Source organism: Bos grunniens, chromosome 27 (genome assembly GCF_055505025.1).
Source record: "Bos grunniens cultivar Pamir isolate PY7600 chromosome 27, Bosgru_T2T1.0, whole genome shotgun sequence".
Taxonomy (NCBI): Eukaryota; Metazoa; Chordata; class Mammalia; order Artiodactyla; family Bovidae; genus Bos; species Bos grunniens.
The window spans coordinates 6,659,813-6,681,477 of NC_141191.1; the positions used below are offsets into that span (position 1 = coordinate 6,659,813).

General features: G+C 45.8%; 1 protein-coding gene across 37 annotated transcripts in view; it reads left to right on the forward strand.

Annotated features, from left to right (window-relative positions):
- MCPH1 (microcephalin 1) overlaps positions 1–21,665 on the forward strand; it is a 232,385-nt gene that overhangs the window by 12,807 nt on the left and 197,913 nt on the right. For 20 of the 37 annotated variants that reach the window (XR_015155994.1, XM_086379712.1, XM_086379732.1 and 17 more), the window contains 5 exons: positions 9,920–10,007; positions 12,931–13,045; positions 13,985–14,128; positions 17,204–17,293; positions 19,057–20,205. Coding sequence is in view for 33 of the 37 variants with exons in the window: in XM_086379712.1 (XP_086235838.1) it covers positions 9,920–10,007; positions 12,931–13,045; positions 13,985–14,128; positions 17,204–17,293; positions 19,057–20,205 (1,586 nt within the window). In the remaining 4 variants the exon portion in view is untranslated. Of the gene's footprint in view, positions 1–7,696; positions 7,752–9,919; positions 10,008–12,930; positions 13,046–13,984; positions 14,129–17,203; positions 17,294–19,056; positions 20,206–21,665 lie in introns of all 37 variants that reach the window. The other 17 variants (XR_015155997.1, XM_086379742.1, XM_086379733.1 and 14 more) reach the window with 3 other exon arrangements.

Genomic DNA, 21,665 nt, shown 5'->3' on the forward strand with positions numbered 1-21,665 from the left:
AAGGCAGGAGGAGAAGGGGATGACAGAGGATGGGATGGTTGGATGACATCACCGACTTGATGGACATGAGTTTGAGTAAGCTCCGGGAGTTGGTGACGGACAGGGAAGCCTGGCATGCTGCAGTCCATGGAGTCACAAAGAGTCAGACACGACTGAGAGACTGAACTGAAGTGTTTTTTTGTCTTTCTTGATTTGTTTAATTGTTCTATCCGTTATTGATTGGGGTGTTGCATTTGCCAAGTGTTTCTGTTAAATTATTTATTTCTCCCTTTAATCCTGGCAGTCTGACATTTCTTTTTATCAGGTAACAACAGATTTCTGTGGTTTTCTGTATCTGAATATGTCCCTATTCATTTGTGAATAATGTTCTCAATGGTTATACAATTCTAGGTTGACAGTATTTTTGTTTTTTGCTTCTGTTTTCCACTGCTTAAAAGGTGTTTCCCCTGTCTCTGTCCTCATAAGAAGCCTGTAGTCATGCAAATAATTTCTCCACTGTGAGTCCTGTGTCTTTTTGTGTGGCTTCTTTCAAGGTTTTCTCATCTTTGGTTTTCAGAAGTTTAAGGGTCTGGATGTGGTGCCTTTAAATTTATTCTGTGAAGATATTGCTGAGTTTTTTTTTTTTTTTTTAATGATATAAGGTTATATATTTCATCTAAGAGCATGATAAATTTGGGCTGTTGTTTTTTCAAATGTCTCTTGTGCCTCTTTTTCTGGTACTAGTTTAATTAGCTGGATATCAGGAATTGGCTAAGCTTTCTTGTAAAGAGTCAGGTAGTAAATATTTTAGGCTTTGTGGTCTATATTCAAGTGCTCCCTGCCCTGGTGTGGGAAGAGCCCTGGAGAAGAGCAAACAAATGAGTATAAAAAATAAAACTTTATAACAAAACCTGGTCATGGGCCAGGTGGCCTGTAGGCTGTCATTTGCCAATCCCTCCCGTGTAATACAGCTTTTGAAATTTTCCCACAAGTTTCATTGACTCTTTTCTCTTATCAGTTCCATCCTGTCATTAAGTCTATTTACTAAATGCATTTCAGATATTTTTCAATTCTAACATTTCCACTTGGTTCTTTCTTATGTTTGCTGATTTGTTTCTTAGCTGAGATTTCCTATCTCTGCTTTTCTTGTCTTTCATTACACATGTATTTTCCAATCTGTGGCAGAAGATAGTTATAGACATTCCTTGTCTGATCATTTCAGCATCTTGAGGTTGGTGGCTATTGGTTTTTCTTTGTTCCTTGAGAATGTGTCACATTTTTTTTGACTCTTCTGTAACAGGACTTTGAGTTGTATTTTGGACATGGTAAGTGTTATCTAGACTCTGGGTTCTTTACTGTTACTCCAGAGGGTGCTGATTTTGTTTTAGGAAGCAGGTGATTTATTTAGCTGTAAACTTTGGACTGTCATTTTAAGACCTATGCTGGGTAATTGCTTGGATTCATTCAAGCAAGGCTTTAGCTGCAGGCTGACTTGATTGCTTCGTGGACACGTAGGTCAGGGATCAGCCAGAGACTTGGGCTTGTGTCTTCAGAACCTGAGGTTCCCCCTCTCTGGTTCTGTGCTTCCTGTATCCTAGCATCATTTACTGGTGGCCTTATCTGCCCTGGCTCTTTATTCCGGTTCCTTTGGGCAGAAGGATAGCAGGTGCCCATTACTGAGCAGTCATGCATTTTTAGTTACGAATGTTTTTCCACATTTTTATATATCATTTTTTAAAACATACATATGGTCTTTTATAGTGGAATACCCAGTGACTTGGCCTTCCCAGGTAGCACAGTGATAAAGAATCTGCCTGCCAAAGCAGGAGACATGAGATGTGGGTTTGATTCCTGGGTCAGGAAGATACCCTTGGAGAAGGAAATGGCGACCCACTCCAGTATTCTTGCAGGGAAATTGCATGGACAAAGCAACCTTGTGGGCTACAGTCCATGGGGCCACAAAGAGTCGGACGTGACTGAGCACAACACACAAGCAGCAGCTTATGCAGCCTGTCTCCTGTTAGTGAATATGAAGGTTTCCATTTTCTTTTTCTTTACAGTCAGAAACAGTACAGCATTGAACCTTTGTGTGCGTTACTTTCTTGCAGAGGTATAATCTGTTTGTGGTTGGTGTTCAGTCAGTAAGTTGTGCCCGACTCTTTGCAACCCCGTGGACTACAGCACGTCAGGCTTCTCTGTCATCCACTATCTCCTGGAGTTTGCTCAAACTCATGTCTATTGAGTTTATGATGCCATCCAACTATCTTATCCTCTGTTGCCTTCTCATCCTCCTGCCCTCAGTCTTTCCCAGCATCAGGGTCTGTTGCAATGAGTTGGTTCTTCGCATCAGGTGGTCAAAGTACTGGAGCTTCAGCTTCAGCATCAGTCTTCGCAATGAATATTGAGGGTTGATTTCCTTTAGGATTGACTTGTTTGATCTTCCTTCTGTCCAAGGGACTCTCAGGAGTCTTCTCTAGCACCACAGTTCTAAAGCATGAATTCTTTGGTGCTCAGCCGTTTTTATGGTCCAACTCTCATGTCTGTATATGACTACTGGAAAAGCTATAGCTTTGACTATACAACCTTTGTCAGCAAATTGATGTCTCTGCTTCTTAATATGTTCTCTAGGTTTGTCATAGCTTTCCTTCCAAGGAGCAAGTGTCTTTTAATTTCATGACTGCAGTCACCATCCACAGTGATTTTGGAGCTCGAGAAAATAAAATCTGTCACTGGTTCCATTTTCTCTCCTTCTGTCTGCCATGAAGTGATGGGACCCGATGCCATGATCTTAGTTTTCTGAATGTTGTGTTTTAAGCCAGTTTTTTCACTCTCCTCTTTCACCCTCATCAAGAGGCTCTTTATTTCCTCTTTACTTTCTGTCATTAGGGTGGTGTCTATCATCTGCATATCTGAGGTTATTGATATTTCTCCCGCAGTCTTGATTCCAGCTTGTGTTTCATCCAGCCCAGCGTTTCTCATGATGTATGCTGCATATAAGGTAAATAAACAGGGTGACAGTATACAGCCTTGATGTACTCCTTTCCTGATTTGGAACCAGTCCATTGTTCCATATCTAGTTCGAACTGTTGCTGCTTGACCTGCATACAGGTTTCTCAGGAGATGTAAGGTATTCCCATTTCTTTAAGAATTTTCCACAGTTTGTTGTGATCCACACAGTCAAAGGCTTTAGCCTGGTCACTGAAGTAGATATTTTTCTGGAATTCTTTTGCTTTCTCTATGATCCAGCAAATGTTGGCAATTTGATCTCTGGTTCCTCTGCTTTTTCTAAATCCAGCTTGTATATCTGGAAGTGTTTGGTTCATGTACTGCTGAAGCCTAGCTTGAAGGATTTTCAGCATTACTTTGCTAGCATGTGAAATGAGTGCAATTGTGTGGTAGTTTGGTACATTCTTTGGCATTGCCTTTCTTTGGGATTGGAATGAAAACTGACCTTTTCCAGTCTTTTGGCCACTGCTGAGTTTTCCAAATTTGCTGGCATATTGAGTTCAGTATTTTCACAGCATCATCTTTTAGGATTTGAAATAGCTCAGCTGGAATTCCATCACCTCTGTTAGCTGTGTTCATAGTAATGCTTCCTAAGGCCCACTGGACTTCATACTCCAGAATGTCTGGCTGTAGGTGAGTGACCACACCATCATGGTTATCTGGGTCCATTAAGACCTTTTTGGTATAGTTTTTCTGTGTATTCTCACCGCCTCTTCTTAATCTCTTCTGCTTCTATTAGGTCCTTGCTGTTGCTGTCTATAGTACCTATCCTTGCATGAGGTGTTCCCTTGGCATCTCTGATTTTCTTGAAGACATCTCTAGTCTTTCTCATTCTGATGTTTTCCTCTTTCTTTGCATTGTTCACTTAAGAAGGCTTTCTTACCTCTCCTTGTTGTTCTTTGAAACTCTGCATTTATTTGGGTATATATGGTTTATCTTTCCCTTTCTCCTTTACCTTTCCCTTCCCTTCTTTTTCTCAACTCTTTGTAAGGCCTCCTCAGACAACCATTTGCCTTCTTGCATTTCCTTTTCTTGGGGGTGGTTTGGGTACACCTTGTGTACAGGGTTACAAACCTCCATCCGTAGTTCTTCAGGTTCTTTGTCTACCACATCTAATCCCTTGAATCTTTTCATCATCTCCACTGTATAATCATAATGAATTTGATTTAGGTCATACCTGAGTGGCAAAGAGTCAGACACAGCTTAGCAACTAACACAGTGTCTGAATGGTCTAGTGGTTTTCCCCACTTTCTTCAACTTAAGCCTGAATTTTGCAATAAGGAACTCATGATCTGAGCCACAGTCAGCTCCTGGTCTTGTTTTTGCTGACTGTATAGAGCTTCTCCATCTTCAGCTGCAAAGAATATAGTCAATCAGATTTTGGTATTGACCAGCTGGTGATGACCATGTGTAGAGTTGTCTCTTGTGTTGTTGGAATTTCCATAGGTTTAAATTCTGAAAATGGACTTTTGGGTTTAGAGGGCTTATTACATATTTAAACTTGATAGATGCTATCAAGTTGCATTCCCTGAAATCTTTCCTACTTTGTAGGTGAAATGATACAGTTGATTTCATTTGCATTTTCTTGATTTTTAGTGAGGCTGAACTTGTTTGACAAAACTTGGAGGTAACAGCCAACGACCTTCATTTTATGTGTCGTGTGTTTGTTTCATTAACTGCCTCTCCAGGCCATTGCTCGTGTTTTCCACTGAGAATGTGATCTTTCATGAAATATATAAGGTCACTAGATGTCACTAGAACCCCGTTTTGCTGGGTTATTTTGGGTGTGTTCTTTCTAAGAGCAGACGGCTGTGTAACTGCAGTTGATAGAATTCTGACATTTCCTATGGGCACAAACATTTCCATGTTTGAGGAAGAAGAAGATGAAAGAGGGAAGGCCATGCTTGATGGTCACCTCAGTTCAGTTGGAGAAGGTTGACTCACCAGGTGGTGCTGGTGGTAAAGAGCCTGCCTAGCAGTGCAGGAGACGTAAGAGAGGGGGGTTCCACCCCAGGTCAGAAAGATCCCCTGGAGAAGGGAATGGCTGCCCACTCCAGTATTCTTGCCTGGAGAATCCCATGGACAGAGGAGCCTGGTGGGTTTACAGTCCATAGTGTCACAGAGACAGAACTGAAGTGACTTAACTTGCACAGAAGCATGATCAGAAAGTTAGATTTTTTTTTTAACAGTCACAGATAGCTGGGGGCACAGTTCCCAGGCAGTGCTGTTGCGCATTTGAGAGCCTGCCCCCCGCCCCTGCGTTCATTTCCTACAGATGTGCACATGTCCTTGCACGGCCGCACCGTGGCCATCCACGCTGATCTCACCAGCCACACACCTGACAGCCATTGGCTTCACCCCAGAAGCTCCCATAGTGTCTGGAAGGGCTCAAGGGGAGAAAGACGAGGAGACCCAACAGCAGCCTCCTGGGGCTGAGTCAGGCTTGCCAGGTGTCTCCGCTGAGGCGGTCTGGGGTCTGTTTCGTGGAGGGTCAGCTTGGGGGTGCTGACAGGTCCTCTCTGTGGCGGCGGCGCCTCCCAGGCTGCTCCTCTGGGACGAGTTCACCCGCTTGGCTTTTGCGGGAGGTACTTTCCAACTGTGCAAATAACTGTCGCTCCTCACACTGTGTCTGTGTGTGTACTGTATCCAGAGGATCATATCTCATTCCTTGCAGTGTACCTTTTAAGGTTTGAATTGTCCCCCAATGGCCAGTGGTAGCCCATTCACGGTGACTTGTCTTAGCTTATCATTTCTCTGTCATTCTCTGGACACTTCTGTTTTCTTCTGGCACAGTTTAATTCAGGCTCAGCTTGTACTTTCTCTTTCCCAGCCCTGGATTCAGCCTTTTCTCCAAGGAGCCCTGGTTCCTTTTAATGGAAAATATTATTTGGACCTAAACTCTGAGGGGAGTTGGGCATGCTCATCGCCACAGGCTGCTGCTCCTGCACTTTCTCGGGGCAGAGTTAGTGATACGGATGTGTATGTGTGCCATGTGTTTATTTCCATAGCATCTGTGTATAGTCCGTCAGTGAGTTCCCATGGGGACCTGCCCTTCAAGCCCAAAGATGCCTTTCCTGCCAGCTCATGACACCTCCTATGTGGGCATCGAGATTGCTCAGCAGTTTTGTCATTTCACGTGTGAGGGGCAAGGCCACTCCATCATCACACTTGCTTTGCTGTCCTGGGTCCCCCTCAGTCCTCGCTGCTGCATTTGAGGGACTGAAAAGGCAGGGTGGTCCCCTCCCTTCTCTGCAATGTGTCTAAGCCTTGGCCAGAGCACCTCATTTAAAGATTCACTCTTGACAGAAATATGTGTGATGGGCCCAGGCAGGTGTCCTGCTGCTACTGCTAAGTCTCTTCAGTCGTGTCCAACTCTGTGCGACCCCATAGATGGCAGCCCATTAGGCTCCTCTGTCCCTGGGATTCTCCAGGCAAGAATACTGGAGTGGGTTGCCCTTTCCTTCTCCAATGCATGAAAGTAAAAAGTGAAAGTGAAGTCGCTCTGTCGTGTCCGACTCTTAGCCACCCCATGGACTGCAGCCTACCAGGCTCCTCTGTCCATGGATTTTCCAGGCAAGAGTACTGGAGTGGGGTGTCGTAGGATTCACTAAATTAAGGAGGAGAGTCATCGGACTTGTGGGTCCATTGTCCCTCCTTTTGTTGTGCCAGAAGCTTTTTTTCTCCAGCGTATGCCCTGATGCAGTTCGGTTGGAGTTGGTCAGCCTTTTAAGGGCAATTTCAAAGGCTCTGGGGTGAGGGGTGGGGTGTCGGGGCTTCTGGTGGGGAGTCCAGGGGGTCAGCATGGCCTGGCAGGGTGAGGGGGAGCAGCGGAGAGAGGCAGAGCCTCAGGGGTTGTAGGCCTGAGGTCGGGCTGCAGCGGAGCTGATGGAAGGCAGGGATTGCAGTTTACTGCCTCAAATTCTCCCTGTCTGCTTACTGTTTAAAAGTTTTCATGTTTCCCAGGCACACACATCCTCTAGTTTGAAGATCAGTGAGCAGGAGTGAGCATAATAAAGTGCTGCCTCCCGGGAGAAGGCCGGAGCTGGCCGGCGGGCTGGCCTGGGTGCGTCTGGAGCGTAGAGCTCACGGGAGAGGGCTTTTGCTGCTAGGTGCGCAGGCGCAGCGCGGGATCCTGGACCACCAAGCCGGCCTCTGGGCGCTCCTCTGTCACTGGTGGTGTTTCTCTCGAGTACCCCTCCTTCAGACACAGTTAGAAAACTTCTCTTTCCTTTCGTCTGTGTTCAAACCCTGGCTCTCTGATCACTCCTGGAAAGTAGCCTGGACTGCAGACCCGGCCGTGGGCACGGTGCTGCCCCAGACTGGCCGCACCCTCACTGGGGCTGGTGGTCGAGGCTCACTCCACGTGCTGCTCCGTGCCCCCTCCCTGAGTTGCTGGTGGGAGCGGGAGCCAAGCCCCCCTGTCAGGACCACGCTTGCAGTCTGGAGACGCTTCGCCCCATCCTCGCCTTAGGACCTGCTTGTGGTCCCCCCTCAGCACCCAGCCCTTCCGCGCAGGGATTCAGTTCCTTGTGCATTATGACTTGCCGACTAGTTGTGAGGGTGCAGGGCGTGGGGGTCCCCAGCAACTGTTGGGGCCGCACTGTGGTCCAGCTGGCCTCGCTGGGTCCGGAGCAGGACTTGTTGGGAGACCTGGGCCGATCACAGGGCTCCGAGGGCAGCCGCAGCCAACACTTCTCTTCTCAATCACTAGGTGGGGAGTTGGTGTCATTGTTATCCTTTGCTGAAGAAAAGCAGAAATCCAGCTGGTGAGTGTTTTCTGTTTACGCAGTAGACTGTGATTGAGCGCCTGATGAGCGGTGGTTTTGATGTAGAGGCACCAGTGTGTCCCGCAGCACGTGCGCGCATGGGGTGCTTGTATCGCTGGCGGATCCGGGCTCACCCCCAGCGCCTTGAGGCAGTGTGTCCACAGCGGGCTGCGTCCTGCCTCGTGGGGACGAGTCTGGGGTCAGGCGCGCCTCTGCCCGCTGGGGCGAGCCTCCTGGGCTGCTGACAGGGGAGGAGACTTGTGGTTTTGTGAATTCCACCGATGGTTTCCTGTGAGCCTCAGTTTCCTCGGTTGTTGAGTAGGAGGAAAGGCGCTGCTCCCTACCGGCTGGAGGAGGCTCTCAGGGCCTGGCTGAGCCACACGGCACTCCGGTCCTGACCTTACCGCCTGTTCATGTCAATAGGATGATCCCAGGTCTCATCACGTCTTCTCTTTGGGTGCTTCCCTGCCACCTGTTTTTGTCTGTTTTGTTGCCTGTCACAGTGGGAAATGGGTGACATTCCTTCTGAGCAGGTGGAGCTGGTGAGCTGTGCTGGAGGTAAAATTGGCACCTTCCTAGGTCCTTTGCCTGTCTGCGTCTGCACCTGATGTGGGCAGGACGTAAAGCTGGTTACCTTTATGTGTTGTGTGCTTTGAAAGTGAGGAGCAGAAATGGCAAGGCAGAAGGCGTTCTTATGGAAACAGTTTTGCCCTCAAGTCACACTTCGAGATTTGTAACTGGTGAGGGCTCTACCTGGTGGCTCAGTGGTAAAGAATCTGCCTGCCAGTGTGGGAGACGCAGGTTCGATCTCTGAGTTGGGAAGATCCCCTGGAGAAGGGAATGCCACCCACTCCAGTATTCTTACCTGGAGAACCCCATGGACAGAGGAGCCTGGGGGGCTGCAGTCCGTGAGGTCACAGAAGAGTCGGACACAGCTTAGTGACTACAACAAATTGTCAGTTTGGTGTGTCACCCCAAAATTTTTTCAAGTGAGAAATGCTTAACTGTATAATACCATACACAAACACACACTCTTAAAATTGCCTTTTCATCCTTATTTTAGAGACTTTTCTGTATAGCCATGGATACATTTGCCTCATTTCTTTTTTTTTATTCCACTGTATTCTATTTTCAGCTGTTATTTGCATATTAATGTTGAACAGAGTTAATAGTCTTGTGAACTACAGTCGGAGTTGATTGGGGCCTTATTTTAAAAAGACTTAGCAGGTCGGTGACATAATTATGTAAACACAAGAGTGGTAGAAGGTGTTTGATCTGGGATATGGAAAGATGAATAAAATGTTTTAAGATTAAAATTTCAGTATTATATAAAACCAGGAGAGGAGAAACCATAGGAAAGGAAATTGTTTGGAAAATCATTGTAGTTGTTTAGATTTGAGCAGGTGAATGATCAGAAGTAGGTAGTGGTGGGGGGATCCCCTCTGCAGGCGAGGGGTGAGGGGGATGACGCAGGAGGAGTGGCAGATGGGACGCTGGACGAGCTGAGGGAGCAGGCTGCTGGGACCGGAGTGGCCGCTTGGCCCGGGGGTGGGCACTCGGCCCATGGTGGCTGCTGGGACCAGGGTGGCCGCTCAGCCCAGGGGTGGCTGGGACCAGTGTGGCCGCTGGGACCAGGGTGGCCGCTCGGCCCAGGGGTGGCTGGGACCAGGGTGGCTGCTCTGCCAGGGTGGCCAGGGCCCAGACCTGGGCACCAGGTGGCAGCAATGCCTTGACAGACATACAGGAGGGGGATGCGGTTTTGGAGGAAAGGCAAGCTTTCTGGCCTGTTGTAGGACCTTCCAGCTCTAGGTTATTCATTTTATGGCCTGTCTACTCTTAAATTACATTTAATGGCATGTGCTTCTGCCTTTATGAGTGCCAGGCACTGATCTTTTTGAAGTGTTGTTGCAAGTCTAAACTTGTTACATAAAAATTGAACTTCCTGTAGCTGCTTTCTCACTTCCATTCTTAAACACCATGTTAGAGAAGGTTTTGGCAAGTTGAATTTGTATAGCCTTTTGTGTTCAGTAATAAATGCACTTTTTTTAAAGGATTCTGTCAAAGTGGCCCGTGCAGGGGTTCTCCCACTGCTGACTGACATGTGTGCAGATTTAATGTTGTGTGACTCTCACAGGAACATGCTCATTACCCCCATCTTGGTTCCGCAGATGCAGGGTAGCTGGAGTGCACATTGATGAGTCGTTGTTCCCTGCAGCCAACACTAACCAACACCTACCAAGCCTGCTTAAAAAAAAAGTAAGTACGTGACTTTAGTGTGGGCCATGGCAGTTACAGGTTTATTCATTTTTTATTCCTAGAAAATAAAAACTTTCTGAAATGTATTTGCATTGTCTTTAAGAATTGCTGTTGGTGATAATGTTCTTCTCACACAGCATTGTTTAATGGGTTATAGATTATTTCATCCCAGGAGTGCTTTGATGGAGTTTGTAAGAAATAGAAGAGACTCTTTGGCCATAGGAGAACTGACAGTTGCCCAAAGACCAGCACCTGCACAGGTGCTCTGGTAATGACTTCAGGATTCAGTTGTGTCTCTGGTGAAATACACTTGATCTGTTTCAGTTTATTATTTAAAAGTTTTAATTGATTTCTGCATCTGAGAGTGAACTGTTGACTGTGAAATGTCAGTTTGTTGTCATGTGAGAATCCCTGTTGGAGAGATTAGTAGACTCCAAACTGAGTCAGGCAGAAGAGGGCTATACATTTCCTGTAGACTGGGGGAGACATTCCCATGGATGTCCCCACGGTTTCTGAAAATGGTAAATCCTGTATCTCTTTCACATTTCTTCTCAGACAACCTGGAACACGCTCACGCAGGGCTGAAAACTTCAGTGTCTGTCCAGATCGTGTTGGACAGTAGTGACTCTGTGGTAGATCTGCAGTAGCTGTGTCTGCTGTTTTAAAAAGAAGTGTTTAAAAAATAAAAACAATAAAAACAAGTGTTTATATTAAACATTGGCAATAAAAGCACATTTTCATTACATTCATTGAGTAAACTCAGATCAGGCAGATTTCTCCTAATTTCCCTTTCCTCAAAAAATAGTTTTCAGTTTGATTTGGGTTCTTGTAGGTTGTATGATCTTTGGTACATGTGTGTTTCACACATGTGTGTGTGCGCATAGGTTTTATGTGAGCCAGGCTCTACTACGTTGATGTACTGCTTGGTGGGTTACTTTTTCTTCCTCGCTTAGACCATGTGTGCTCATGTCAGTGTGTGTATGTGGCTCCACTGTCTTCTGCTTTGTGTTAAATAGCATGAACATCTCTTGGGTTCAGGCACCCTTAGATCATTGATGATTTTTACTAATTATATGGTTCATGTAACCTGTTTGAGTTTATTTCTCCAAGTGGAATATCTAGAAGTGGACTTACACAGTTCCGCCAATAGCGTACAAGGGTGCTTATTTTGTGACACTGACCTGTGCTGAATATTACCCATCTGTTTAATCTTTCCTAATCTGGAGCATTAATAATGTCTGCTTACACCCTTCGCCACTTAAGGATTTATTCGTCCCTAAAGGCATTCCCTTTGCTCCCCGACCCCCCCCCCCCCCCTTCCGCCCCGCCAAGTGCAGGTGCAGCTTGACCCTGACTCCAGGCCTGTTATGGCCTCTGGGGAGGCTCTGCTGCGCTCCCTCCCTGCTGCTGGCATGAGCCTCCTGCTCACTGTGCTTCACACTCACCGGGTACACTTGTTAGAGCCATCGCACCGTCTGTTCCTCTGTCTGAACACGCTTCCCTCATCCACCCGCAGGAGCTTCTCTGAGTCCGGTGGGGGCACCTCAGGGAGCAGCCCTCTGACTCCCATTTATAGAGGCGGGTCCTTCCCACTGTCCAGCGTCCTGACCCTCCCCTGCCTTTTTCCTTCTTGCAGCACTTACCCCTTCTAACTTACTGTAAAGCTAGGGGCAGTTGGTCTCACGGAAGCACGGGGCCCCTCGTGGGTGACAGTGCTTCTAGACCTGCGGCACCTAGGATCTCTACGTTCTGCTGGTCGCCTGCCCACATTGTCGCTGCGACCCTGGAAAGTGCAGTGCTGGCCGCCTCCACCGCTAGGGGCCCAGAGTCGCAAAGCTGACTGCTGATCAGGACCTGGATTCTACTTCTACTCGGGTACTTTGGCAGAAACAGTGCAGGCCTGACACTCATGCTATTTGATTCATTTGTTATGTATATTTTCTGTCATTCCTTGATGGCAAGCTCCTTGATGGCAAGAATCTTTCTGTGTTTTAAGACCAGTGTCTGACGTAGTAACCTTTTTGTTAAATGATGAATGAGTGAGTTATTAAGGAATTGAGCAGGGTGCCAATTGAAAGCACAGTGTAGCACCAGCCTTGAATGCTAAGAAGTTCTTCCTGTAGATTGGGACAAGAGGGATTAGACTGGGATGCACATGAGCACATTGGGCTGAGAAGTGAGTTCCTTGGATACGAGCCCCAGGCTTCTTCGTTTGTCGCACTTCGGGTGTGTAGGTACTGGCCGGATGGAGTTACTGGACTTAATGACAGTAAGACAAGATTAAATAATGGTTCTGTTCTTTGGTAGTTATAAAATAATTCCTTGTGTGTCATTTTACCATGTCATGATTTTTTTTGGGGTGGGGGGTGGCGGCGGGAGTGGATAACTAAAAGTAGCAAAAGTTAGGAAAAAGAGACTAATTTTAAGAATTCTCATGGAAACGATGCAAAGACCCTGAAAATGCCTCAGAAAATGTAGCTATTTAGCATACATCTCTTTGCCTCGGTGCTCAGTTGCTCACTCATGTCCGACTCTTTGCGACCCCAGGGACTGTAGCCAGCGATGCTTCTCTGTCCATGGGACTTCCCAGGCAAGAATACTGGAGTGGATTGCCATTTCCTCCTCCAGGGGATCTTCCCAACCCAGGGATGGAAGCCACGTCTCCTGCTTTGACAGGCAGATTCTGTACTACTCAGCCACCTGAAAAGGCCCATATAGTGCTTTATTAAGTCTTAAAATTCTGTCCATGTTCTCACAGTTGTAGAAAGAATAAATACTACAAATTCACATATAGTGCAAGAAATACCTCTCTAAGCAGGTTTTATTATTGATATTACAAAAGGTAACAGCAGTGTGTGTGAAAGGTTTCTTTTCCTGTCTTGCACAACAGTGCGGTGTTAATTTTTATGTTCTTCTTGTGCAGCGCAAGTGTATGCAGCCCAAAGATTTTATTCCCAGAACACCAGAAAACGATAAAAGACTGCAAAGGAAATTTGAGAAAATGGCTAAAGAGCTGCAACAGCAGAAAACCACTCTGGGTAAGCTGAGAGACCAGGATGTCCTTGGTGCTCGTGTCTGTGCTTGTGGCCTCGTTTGCCGGCTGACTCCTGCATCCTGGGGGATGTGGCTGAGGGGTACAGTTTTAGCCTCACAGGTCAGAGACACAAGTCACTGCAAGAAACTTGACCACAGCCATCATTGGGCCACACTGTTGAACTAACCGTTCACCAGATTAATGGAACTATTTTTCCCCCAGGGATGATTATTAAAGATGTGGTCTTTGATTAACTCTATTGGAATGAATCCGTTATTTCTTCTTTATGTATGTGTGTGTGTGTCTGTCTGTCTATCTGTATTTTTACCCAGGACTTGGTGTTTTTATTTTGTTATCCAGAGTAGTCAGATGTTAGATGATAGTTCTTGTAATGATTTAGAAAAATACTTTCAAAGATCATATCAGACTTTGAAGTACTTCATGTGTTCTTAGTATTTCTCTTTTTTACCTTTTTCACTGGTCTCTCAATTCATTGTTTCAGACCAATCTTGACACATCACTGATACAGATAAGCAGTTTTGTTAAACTATAATGCTTAGCATAGAAATAGAAAGTGTTCATTCCTCTAGGTGTTGAGCCTGTGCACGATGCCCGATAACGCAGAAAACTGGCTGAATCCCTTGTCCTCAGCTCAGTCCTTCCTTTCCCTAACAAATCAAGTCTCTCTCCCTGGTGCCTGTGTCCGCCTCCTGTGCTCCAGGCTGCGCCCCGCCCCCCAGCGTGGCTCACGTCGAGCCCGTCCCTGCAGGGCTCGGGGGTCCCTCGAGCTCCCTTCTTGCCGCCAAGTTCACCCGTGGGTCTCTGTGTGTCTGCCAGAAGGGAAGGGGAAACCTGCGGAAGGGGGACAAGGGTGTCCTTAAAGGAAAAACATTGTTGAAGAAGGAAGGCATTTTTTAACTTAAAACCGGATATTTATTTTCAGGTACCAATGTTCCTGTTCTCTCATTTGAATCTAATGGCTCGTTGGTGTACAGTCCGACAGGTAAAGTCTATAGGGGCCACCACAGTGCGATGAAGAAGAGGCTGCAGGAGATGAAGGAGAAACGGGAAAACCTTTCCCCCACCTGTAAGTGCTGGCACTTGACACAGGGAGAATTGTGAAATAGGTGAATCAATCGTGGAAAGGGCTTTTTCTTTTACATTTTTAGCTGATGTTTCTTGATTTTAACTGTTTCAGAGTAGACTTTGTTGATACTTTCTTCCAGAAAATCTTTTGCTTTATTCTGATTTTTTAAGAATATAGTGGGTTTTTAGTATTCTCCAGGTTTAAAACCCTATTTGTTGTATACCTTTGCTATTTAATATATTTGGGATTTTTCTTTCTTAAAAAATTAATCATTCCCCTCTTCTGAAGTTTGCTTTAGATTAAGTATCTAATGCTTCAGTTTACCTTTTACTTTTATTTCTTTTATCTTAAATTTTTAAGTAATACACAAGCATGTTTTCATAAAACATTGACCAGTGTATTGTTTGTAATAAACCTCCGTCTTGATTCCCACCTAATTCTCCTCTGCCCCTGGGTAACATGAGTTTTGTGTTTCTCCAGGTCTTTTTCAAGTGGGTCATCCATGTAGTCATGAAAAAGATCAGGTTTCTGTATCTTTCTTTGCAGTGGTGTAATTTTTCTTTACCTTAATTAGATTGTGGCATACTTCTTACTTTAAACCTTTTTTCATTTAGAAGTATCTTGGTGTAGAATATCTCTCTCTTTTTTTTTAAGATGTTTCATTGTCTATTTTTCTAGTTTTTCTTTTTAGAGATAGTGCTGCAGTTTTATTTTCTTTCTTTTAGCTGCATGGTATGTGGTCATTTTCCTTTTTGGCCATCCAGCTTGCTCCCTACCGTTTGCTCTCATAGCCCACATGCTAGTGGACATGCTTCTACATGAATACGTTTCTGTGTATTTCATGTATTTGCAATAATATTAAGTCACGAAGGCAGACTTTAAAGCTTTTGGTAGATATTGTCAAATTGCCCTTCAGAAAGTTTGTGCCATTTCACCCTTTGCCAGTCGTTTATGAGAACTTCAGGGTCTCACCCTTGGTAAACTGGATGGCATTAGTCTTCACATCTCTCTCAATCTGAGATGGAAACTTTTCAGTTCTCTGTTTAATTTGCTTTTGAGGTCGCCAGTGTGTTTGCTAGTGAGGTTGAAAGTCTTCATACCACTGACTGCATTTAAATGTTATGCTCTGTACATTATTTCTGAATCTTTGTACAACTGCCTATTATGTATTACTTTCTTTCTGATTTATAAGAGCTAATTACATGTTACAAGGATTCTCTCCCAGCTTCTTGTGTGAGCACTTGTACTTATGTAGGAAGCACTCAGCAAATAGACTGTTGAATAACATGCACAGACTCTGCTGTTTATCATTTAACATGCGGTGACTTGTAAGAAACAGATACGTTATGTTTAAGGTAGACAAACCTGTTTGTCTTTTCCTTCTGGCCTTCAGGATTCCTGTGATGTGTAGAACTCCTCCTGCACAAGGTTTTAAAGTTGTTGTAGCTGTTACATTTTCTTCTATTACTCTTACAGTTTAAGGTTAGTTATTTCATCTGTCCTGAATCTGTGTTTGTATATCATATTGCAGCGGGCAGTTAAGGTTTTAAGGTTAGTTGTGGCTGCCAATAGCAGATAAACATGTTGCGTTTCTTTGTCCTGACAAAAGAGGAGGCAGGTCTGTGTTCTGAGTGTTCTGAAGAGCCTGGGCCCCATCTTCCTGCCCTGCCTTCCTCGGGGCCAGTTCCCTGTGAGCAGCCCCACCAGGTTCTGTCCGCTGCCACTGCCGGGTTCCGCTGGCCAGACGCAGTCCTGTGGCCATTCCTGGTTGCAAGTTAAGTGCAACCATTTATGGCTCAAGAGCTGCAGAGGCAAAAAGGCACTCTAGATAAGCAGGAAATATAATACAGTTCTGTGTGTTTGTTTTCATACATCTAATTTAATCTTCCAGTTAACTTTAGAATGGCCAGTGGTATTCAGGATGACATAGCTAAGGGAACGCAGTAGTTTTAGCCTAGGAAGTAGGAAACAAAACCAAGTCGTCTGCAGGGCCTGGCAAACAAGACTGACATGTAGTCTTAACTGGGATGTGTATTTACACTAATTAAATTTGGTTCTGTTGTAAGAGGAAGATGGAAATGGTTGTTGAGGTAGGACACTACCAGTGTCCCAGGGGAATATCCAAATTGGTTCAGCAAATAATTGTGTATTTGCCTTTATGTGTATGTGGAGTAATTTGCCTTAGACTTTACTCCATTGCTTTGCAGTGTTAATTGTGCTACATAACTGCCTCCAGCACAGTTTAAAACAACTGAAAATTTTGTTTCTGTGCTTACCTTCCTTATCTTGGTTTATTCTCATTTTATAATTGTTTTCTCAGAAAAGTATCCTTTATAGTCTCCTCAAAAAAAAGTCTTTGTCTGTGTGACCAGGGTATCAATTTTGTTCCTGATCTGCATGGCCTTTGAAAATAACACCCATGGTCTTGCTTGTTAAGTCACTGGTCACCTGAAAGTCCCCTATGAAACCTCCAGGCTTTGTCAGTGTCTGCACGCTGCACATTTGGGGCTGGGTGTTTCTTTGCTGTTGCAGAGTCCTGTGCCTGACAGAACGTTCAGCAATATCCCTGGCTTCTGCCTGCTAGATGCCCGAAACACGCTCACGGTCCACCCCACCCAACCCGTGATGTCCAGCGGTGTCTGCAGGGCGCCCAGGCGACCCCTGGTTGAGAACCACTACTTTGCTCAAAGAGGCAGCTGTCTGTGATTATTGTGAAAAAAGGCCTTGACCATGGAGCAGTGAGACTGACTGAAACGCTCTGTTTGCCTCTGTTGAGCTTCTGCTTAGGTTCAAGGTGGCCGACTCCCCAGATCCCTTCCAAATTTTATTATCCTAGGGGTTCATGCCCTTTTTATGGAATGACTTGTATAAACTATATTTTAATGACTCTTATCAGCAGTAGACTTGAGTAAGACATAGTTTGTGTGCTCATCGTGCTGCTGAAGTCTAGAATGGGAAGTACCAGGAGTAAGTTCTGTGTGTCATACAAGAGCTGAACAAGTGGGCCTGCTGTCGGCCTCATCTGCTCCCAGAGCTCAGAGCTGTGTTAATGAGGAGTTGTGATTGTGTTTTCAGCCTCCCAGATGATTGAACAGTCTGATGATAACACTGTGAACCTTCTGCATGAAGCATCTTTGAACCTTTCACATGATACTTTGTGTTCAGGTAAAATTATTTTCTTTTCTGTGATATATTTAAGATTGGTAATGTGATTTTCCTGTTTGAACGTTTTTCTAATGAGAAAAACAATTTAAAAACTAGAATTTGTGAATTTCACCCTGAAATTAGGTGTCGTAATTTACAAAAAATAGATGCTGTACTAAAATTAAGCCATGAGAAATTATATGACTTATAAGCATGCTTTTGGTTCCCCTGCTTTTTCTCCTAGATATTTGCTTTCTTGGCACAGAATCAATTGCTCATTTAAAAAAAAAATTGTACGTGAACCAATCTGCATGCAATTTAAACTATACAGTGAACTTAAAGTACTGTATTTAAACCATACAGTTTTTTTAACTATGCAGTGAGCTTAAAGTAGTGTGTTTAAACCATACAGTGGTTTAAACTATGCAGTGAGCTTACGGTACTGAGAACTAACAGAGCCAGGAGAGAGTTGGTTCACACAGTGTGTAATGAATGTATGAACAAGTCAGGAAGTAGGTATAGATCACAAAAACTACAGGAGATAAAAAACAAAAGAGACTTTCTAATTAGAAGCAGTGTTGGAAAGAATTGGTAAAATTAGAATTTTGTATTATGGACGTGGTTTTGTAAATGTGGAAGTCTTTATTTCACTCTAAATGATCATTTTTCCTGGGTGTTGTCTTTCTGGTCATATTCCGTTTCTTAAAACCATGTCACCAGCCCCCGTTAGGGCCATGTAAATAGCAGTGCTCCCTGGCAGGAATATATTCAAAAGTTGTAAACTGTTACGGACTGTCTTCTGAAAGCCGCCACAGTGACAGTAACAAAGCACAGCCAAGATACTAGGATTAAACAGAGGCTTTGTTTTGTGCGTGGTTTAGTCTTTAATGTCTTTGTGTTGAAATTATTTGCCCATGTGTCTTGAATTATCCCCATCTTTTTTACTTCATGCCTAATGCACATTATTTCATGTCAGTTGGAAACGAGTGACAACTGTAAACGGAATTTCCTTGTTTCCTTGTGGGATTGCTTGCGTGTTTCTGTCTCATCCGATTCTCCTGTTAGCCCTGTGCCGTGGACACTGTTGTCCCCATTCTGCCAGTGAGAATACCAGGCCATGGTGAAGGCAGACAGCTCGTGTGCGGGCCTGCTGTCTGGCTGACCCAGGTTTCGACCAAGGCCATCTGGCTTCAGAATCTGTACTCCTAGGCCATGTCACGCTGCTTGTCAGCCTTTTGAAAAGTGAGCTGAGCTTGTGAGTCAGTGAGTTGCTATTAATAGAGTTAAATGTGTGCTGCGTTTCCAGCTGTGGACTTTGGGACACACAGCACCATCCACCTGCTGGGATTCCCCCTGTTCCCTGGGGGCTACCTCCATTCTTTCCCTCTAAGTAGAGCGTTAATGCTGTGGCTGGGTTAAGACCCTGCTGTCGCCTCAGATGTGGAGTCCATCGCACTGGAGCTTGGACGCGGCAGCCTCCCATCTAGAGTCCTGGCTTCCTCGAGGGTCCATGACTGGCTGTGGGTGCTCTTCCTGGAGCCAGGCACCCGGCGGGTGGATGTCCAGAGTGTGTTCCCGCCTCCTGACCTCGTCCTGTCTGAGGTGTGGGGAGCCTGGCATTCCTGCTTGGGAATGCCAGCCGGAAGGCGTCCTGACAGGGTAGGAGGAGGACCCTTCTGCACCAGGAGCTGCGCTCAGGGAGCGTCGTTGTATTGTTGTACTGACAAGTACTTCTATACTAATTTAAACCCTTAAAAAGTGAATTCTTCATTAATATTTTCCAGACAACTCTTTGGCTGGTGGTCTTCCCGTGTCTGCTGACGATCTCTGTGGAGGCTCCGCAAGTGGGACTCAGGAGGGGAAACTGTTCGAGTTCATTACTGAAAGGGGAAGTGATGTGTGTGCTGCGTCGCCGGTGTTGCAGACAGGCAGCGTCGGCCCCTCAGCAGCTCCCTGTCCCCTGGATCTCTTGACTCCTCGCAGATCCACCAGCAGTCCTCCCAAGGCAGAGACCCCCCAGCAGAGCAGGGCTGCGGGTGGGGTTGTCACCCCTATCTCAAAGCCATCGAAGCCGGTGGCCCAGGGGTCGTCTGATGGGAAGAAGCGTTTGTCTCCTGTGTCCTCTGCTACAAAAGGCCGTCCCGGAGGCCGTGAACAACACATGGGCTCCTCAGCCAAGAGAAAAAAGACACCGGAGAACTCTTGTCCAGGCTTGGAGGAGAGACGGAAGAGGAGGCGGTCCCTCAGGCAGCGCCCTGCTCCCCGACTGCGGCTGTGGAAGGCAGAGCGTGGCCTGCGGTCTGTGCGGAGGCCCGCTGTCAAGAGTCTGGCCCTCGAGGAGTTCTCATATGATGATTACTTTTCTCCTGATAATCTCAAGGAGAGGGTCTCGGAGGGGCTTCTTGGGGAGCAGCTGCCCTCCAGACCCCCTGCGCTCCACTGCCAGAGGAGCCTTTCCAAGACCGAGAGGACCAGCCTCCTGGACAGGGCTGACCTCTCCCTCATTGGCAGAAGCCCCAGGCTCGCCGTCAGCACCTGCTCCACGGCGAAGCCTGCACTCTCCGGGGCAGACGCGGGGCTGGGCGGCGGGACCTCGGGGGGCACGTCTGCTGCTGATGGGACCCCGGGGCCCTGTCCCCGTGCCGAGGCCCAGGGTGGGGGCGATGTCCGCCCCGCTGGGGGTGACGCTCCACAAACCCGCAGCCAACTCATCCCCCAGACGGGACCACAGGGAGACCGCAACCCTCTGAAAGGGAGCAGGGAGGAGACGGAAGAATGGACTGACCCCCAGAGCACGCAGAAAGAAGGCGCTCCTCCTGAAACGACGGAGTCCGCTGCAGTGCACAGTGAGGGTAAACCAAGCGCTGCAGGCGGCTGTGCTGAGGACAGACCCGCGGGGGCGAGGGGGGCGCCAGCCCACGGCAGCAGTGGAAGTACGTGAACCCCTTTCACAGTTCTCTCCACTCAGAATGGGCAGCAGGGCGTCCAGCTGCCACACATAACACAGCTTTTTCATAAGCAAAATATTTCTTTTTTTCCCTTTTTTAAAAAACTTTGAAGAATGTATGTTTGGTATTTACAATGATAAATTCTTTATTCTTGAGGAGTAGACAGCTTACTGCCCTATGGAGTTTCTAGGTTCCTTGCTTTAAGCCTATTATTATGAATACATTTCTCTAAGTCCTATAGGTGCTATCTTTTGTGAAGAATGGCCTTGAGAGGGTGTTTGTCCTGGTTTCACTGTAGCCTCTCACTGCAGCATCACTGAGCAAAGATGCACAGTAGTGGAGAGCTTGTAAAATGATCTGTTCATAACGGGGAGGCTGTTTACTTTAAAAGGGAAATTAAGGCAGTGTAAATCCTGCATCTTTTTATAACAGTGAGGCTGTTTATTTTAGAAGGGAAATTATGGCAGTGTAAATCATGCATTTTGTCAAGAAAAGACATAAAAACATAAATGAAAGTAAGTTATCAATATTTATTTTTGAAAAAACTACCTGGTGTTAGCTGTGGAGAAATATTTAATACTCTAAGCAAGTAGTTCATTGTAATAGACCTTTTTAGACTTTCTTTTATTTGCTTTAAGCATATATAATTTAAATAGATTTATTCCTATCTGTAATTAAAACCATGGTAGCAGGCTATGTCAGAGAAGGCAATGGCACCCCACTCCAGTACTCTTGCCTGGAAAATCCCATGGACGGAGGAGCCTGGTAGGCTGCAGTCCTTGGTGTCCCTGAGTCAGGGACAACTGAGAGACTTCATTTTCACTTTTCACTTTCATGCACTGGAGAAGGAAATGGCAACCCACTCCAGTATTCTTGCCTGGAGAATCCCAGGGACAGAGGAGCCTAGTGGGCTGCCATCTATGGGGTCACACAGAGTTGGACACGACTGAAGTGACTTAGCAGCCACAGACTATGTCATTATAGCAAATGTAACAACAATAGAACAGGAGAAATATCAATAACCTCAGATATGCAGATGACACCACCCTTATGGCAGAAAGTGAAGAGGAACTAAAAAACCCCTTGATGAAAGAAGAGAGTGAAAAAGTTGGCTTAAAGCCTAACATTCAGAAAACTATGGCATCTGGTCTCATCACTTCATGGAAAATAGATGGGGAAACAGTGGAAACAGTGTCAGACTTTATTTTTGGGGGCTTCAAAATCACTGCAGATGGTGATTGCAGCCATGAAATTAAAAGACACTTACTCCTTGGAAGGAAAGTTATGACCAACCTAGATAGCATATTCAAAAGCAGAGACATTACTTTCCCAACAAAGGTCCATCTAGTCAAGGCTATGGTTTTTCCAGTGATCATGTATGAATGTGAGAGTTGGACTGTGAAGAAAGCTGAGTGCTGAAGAATTGATGCTTTTGAAGTGTGGTG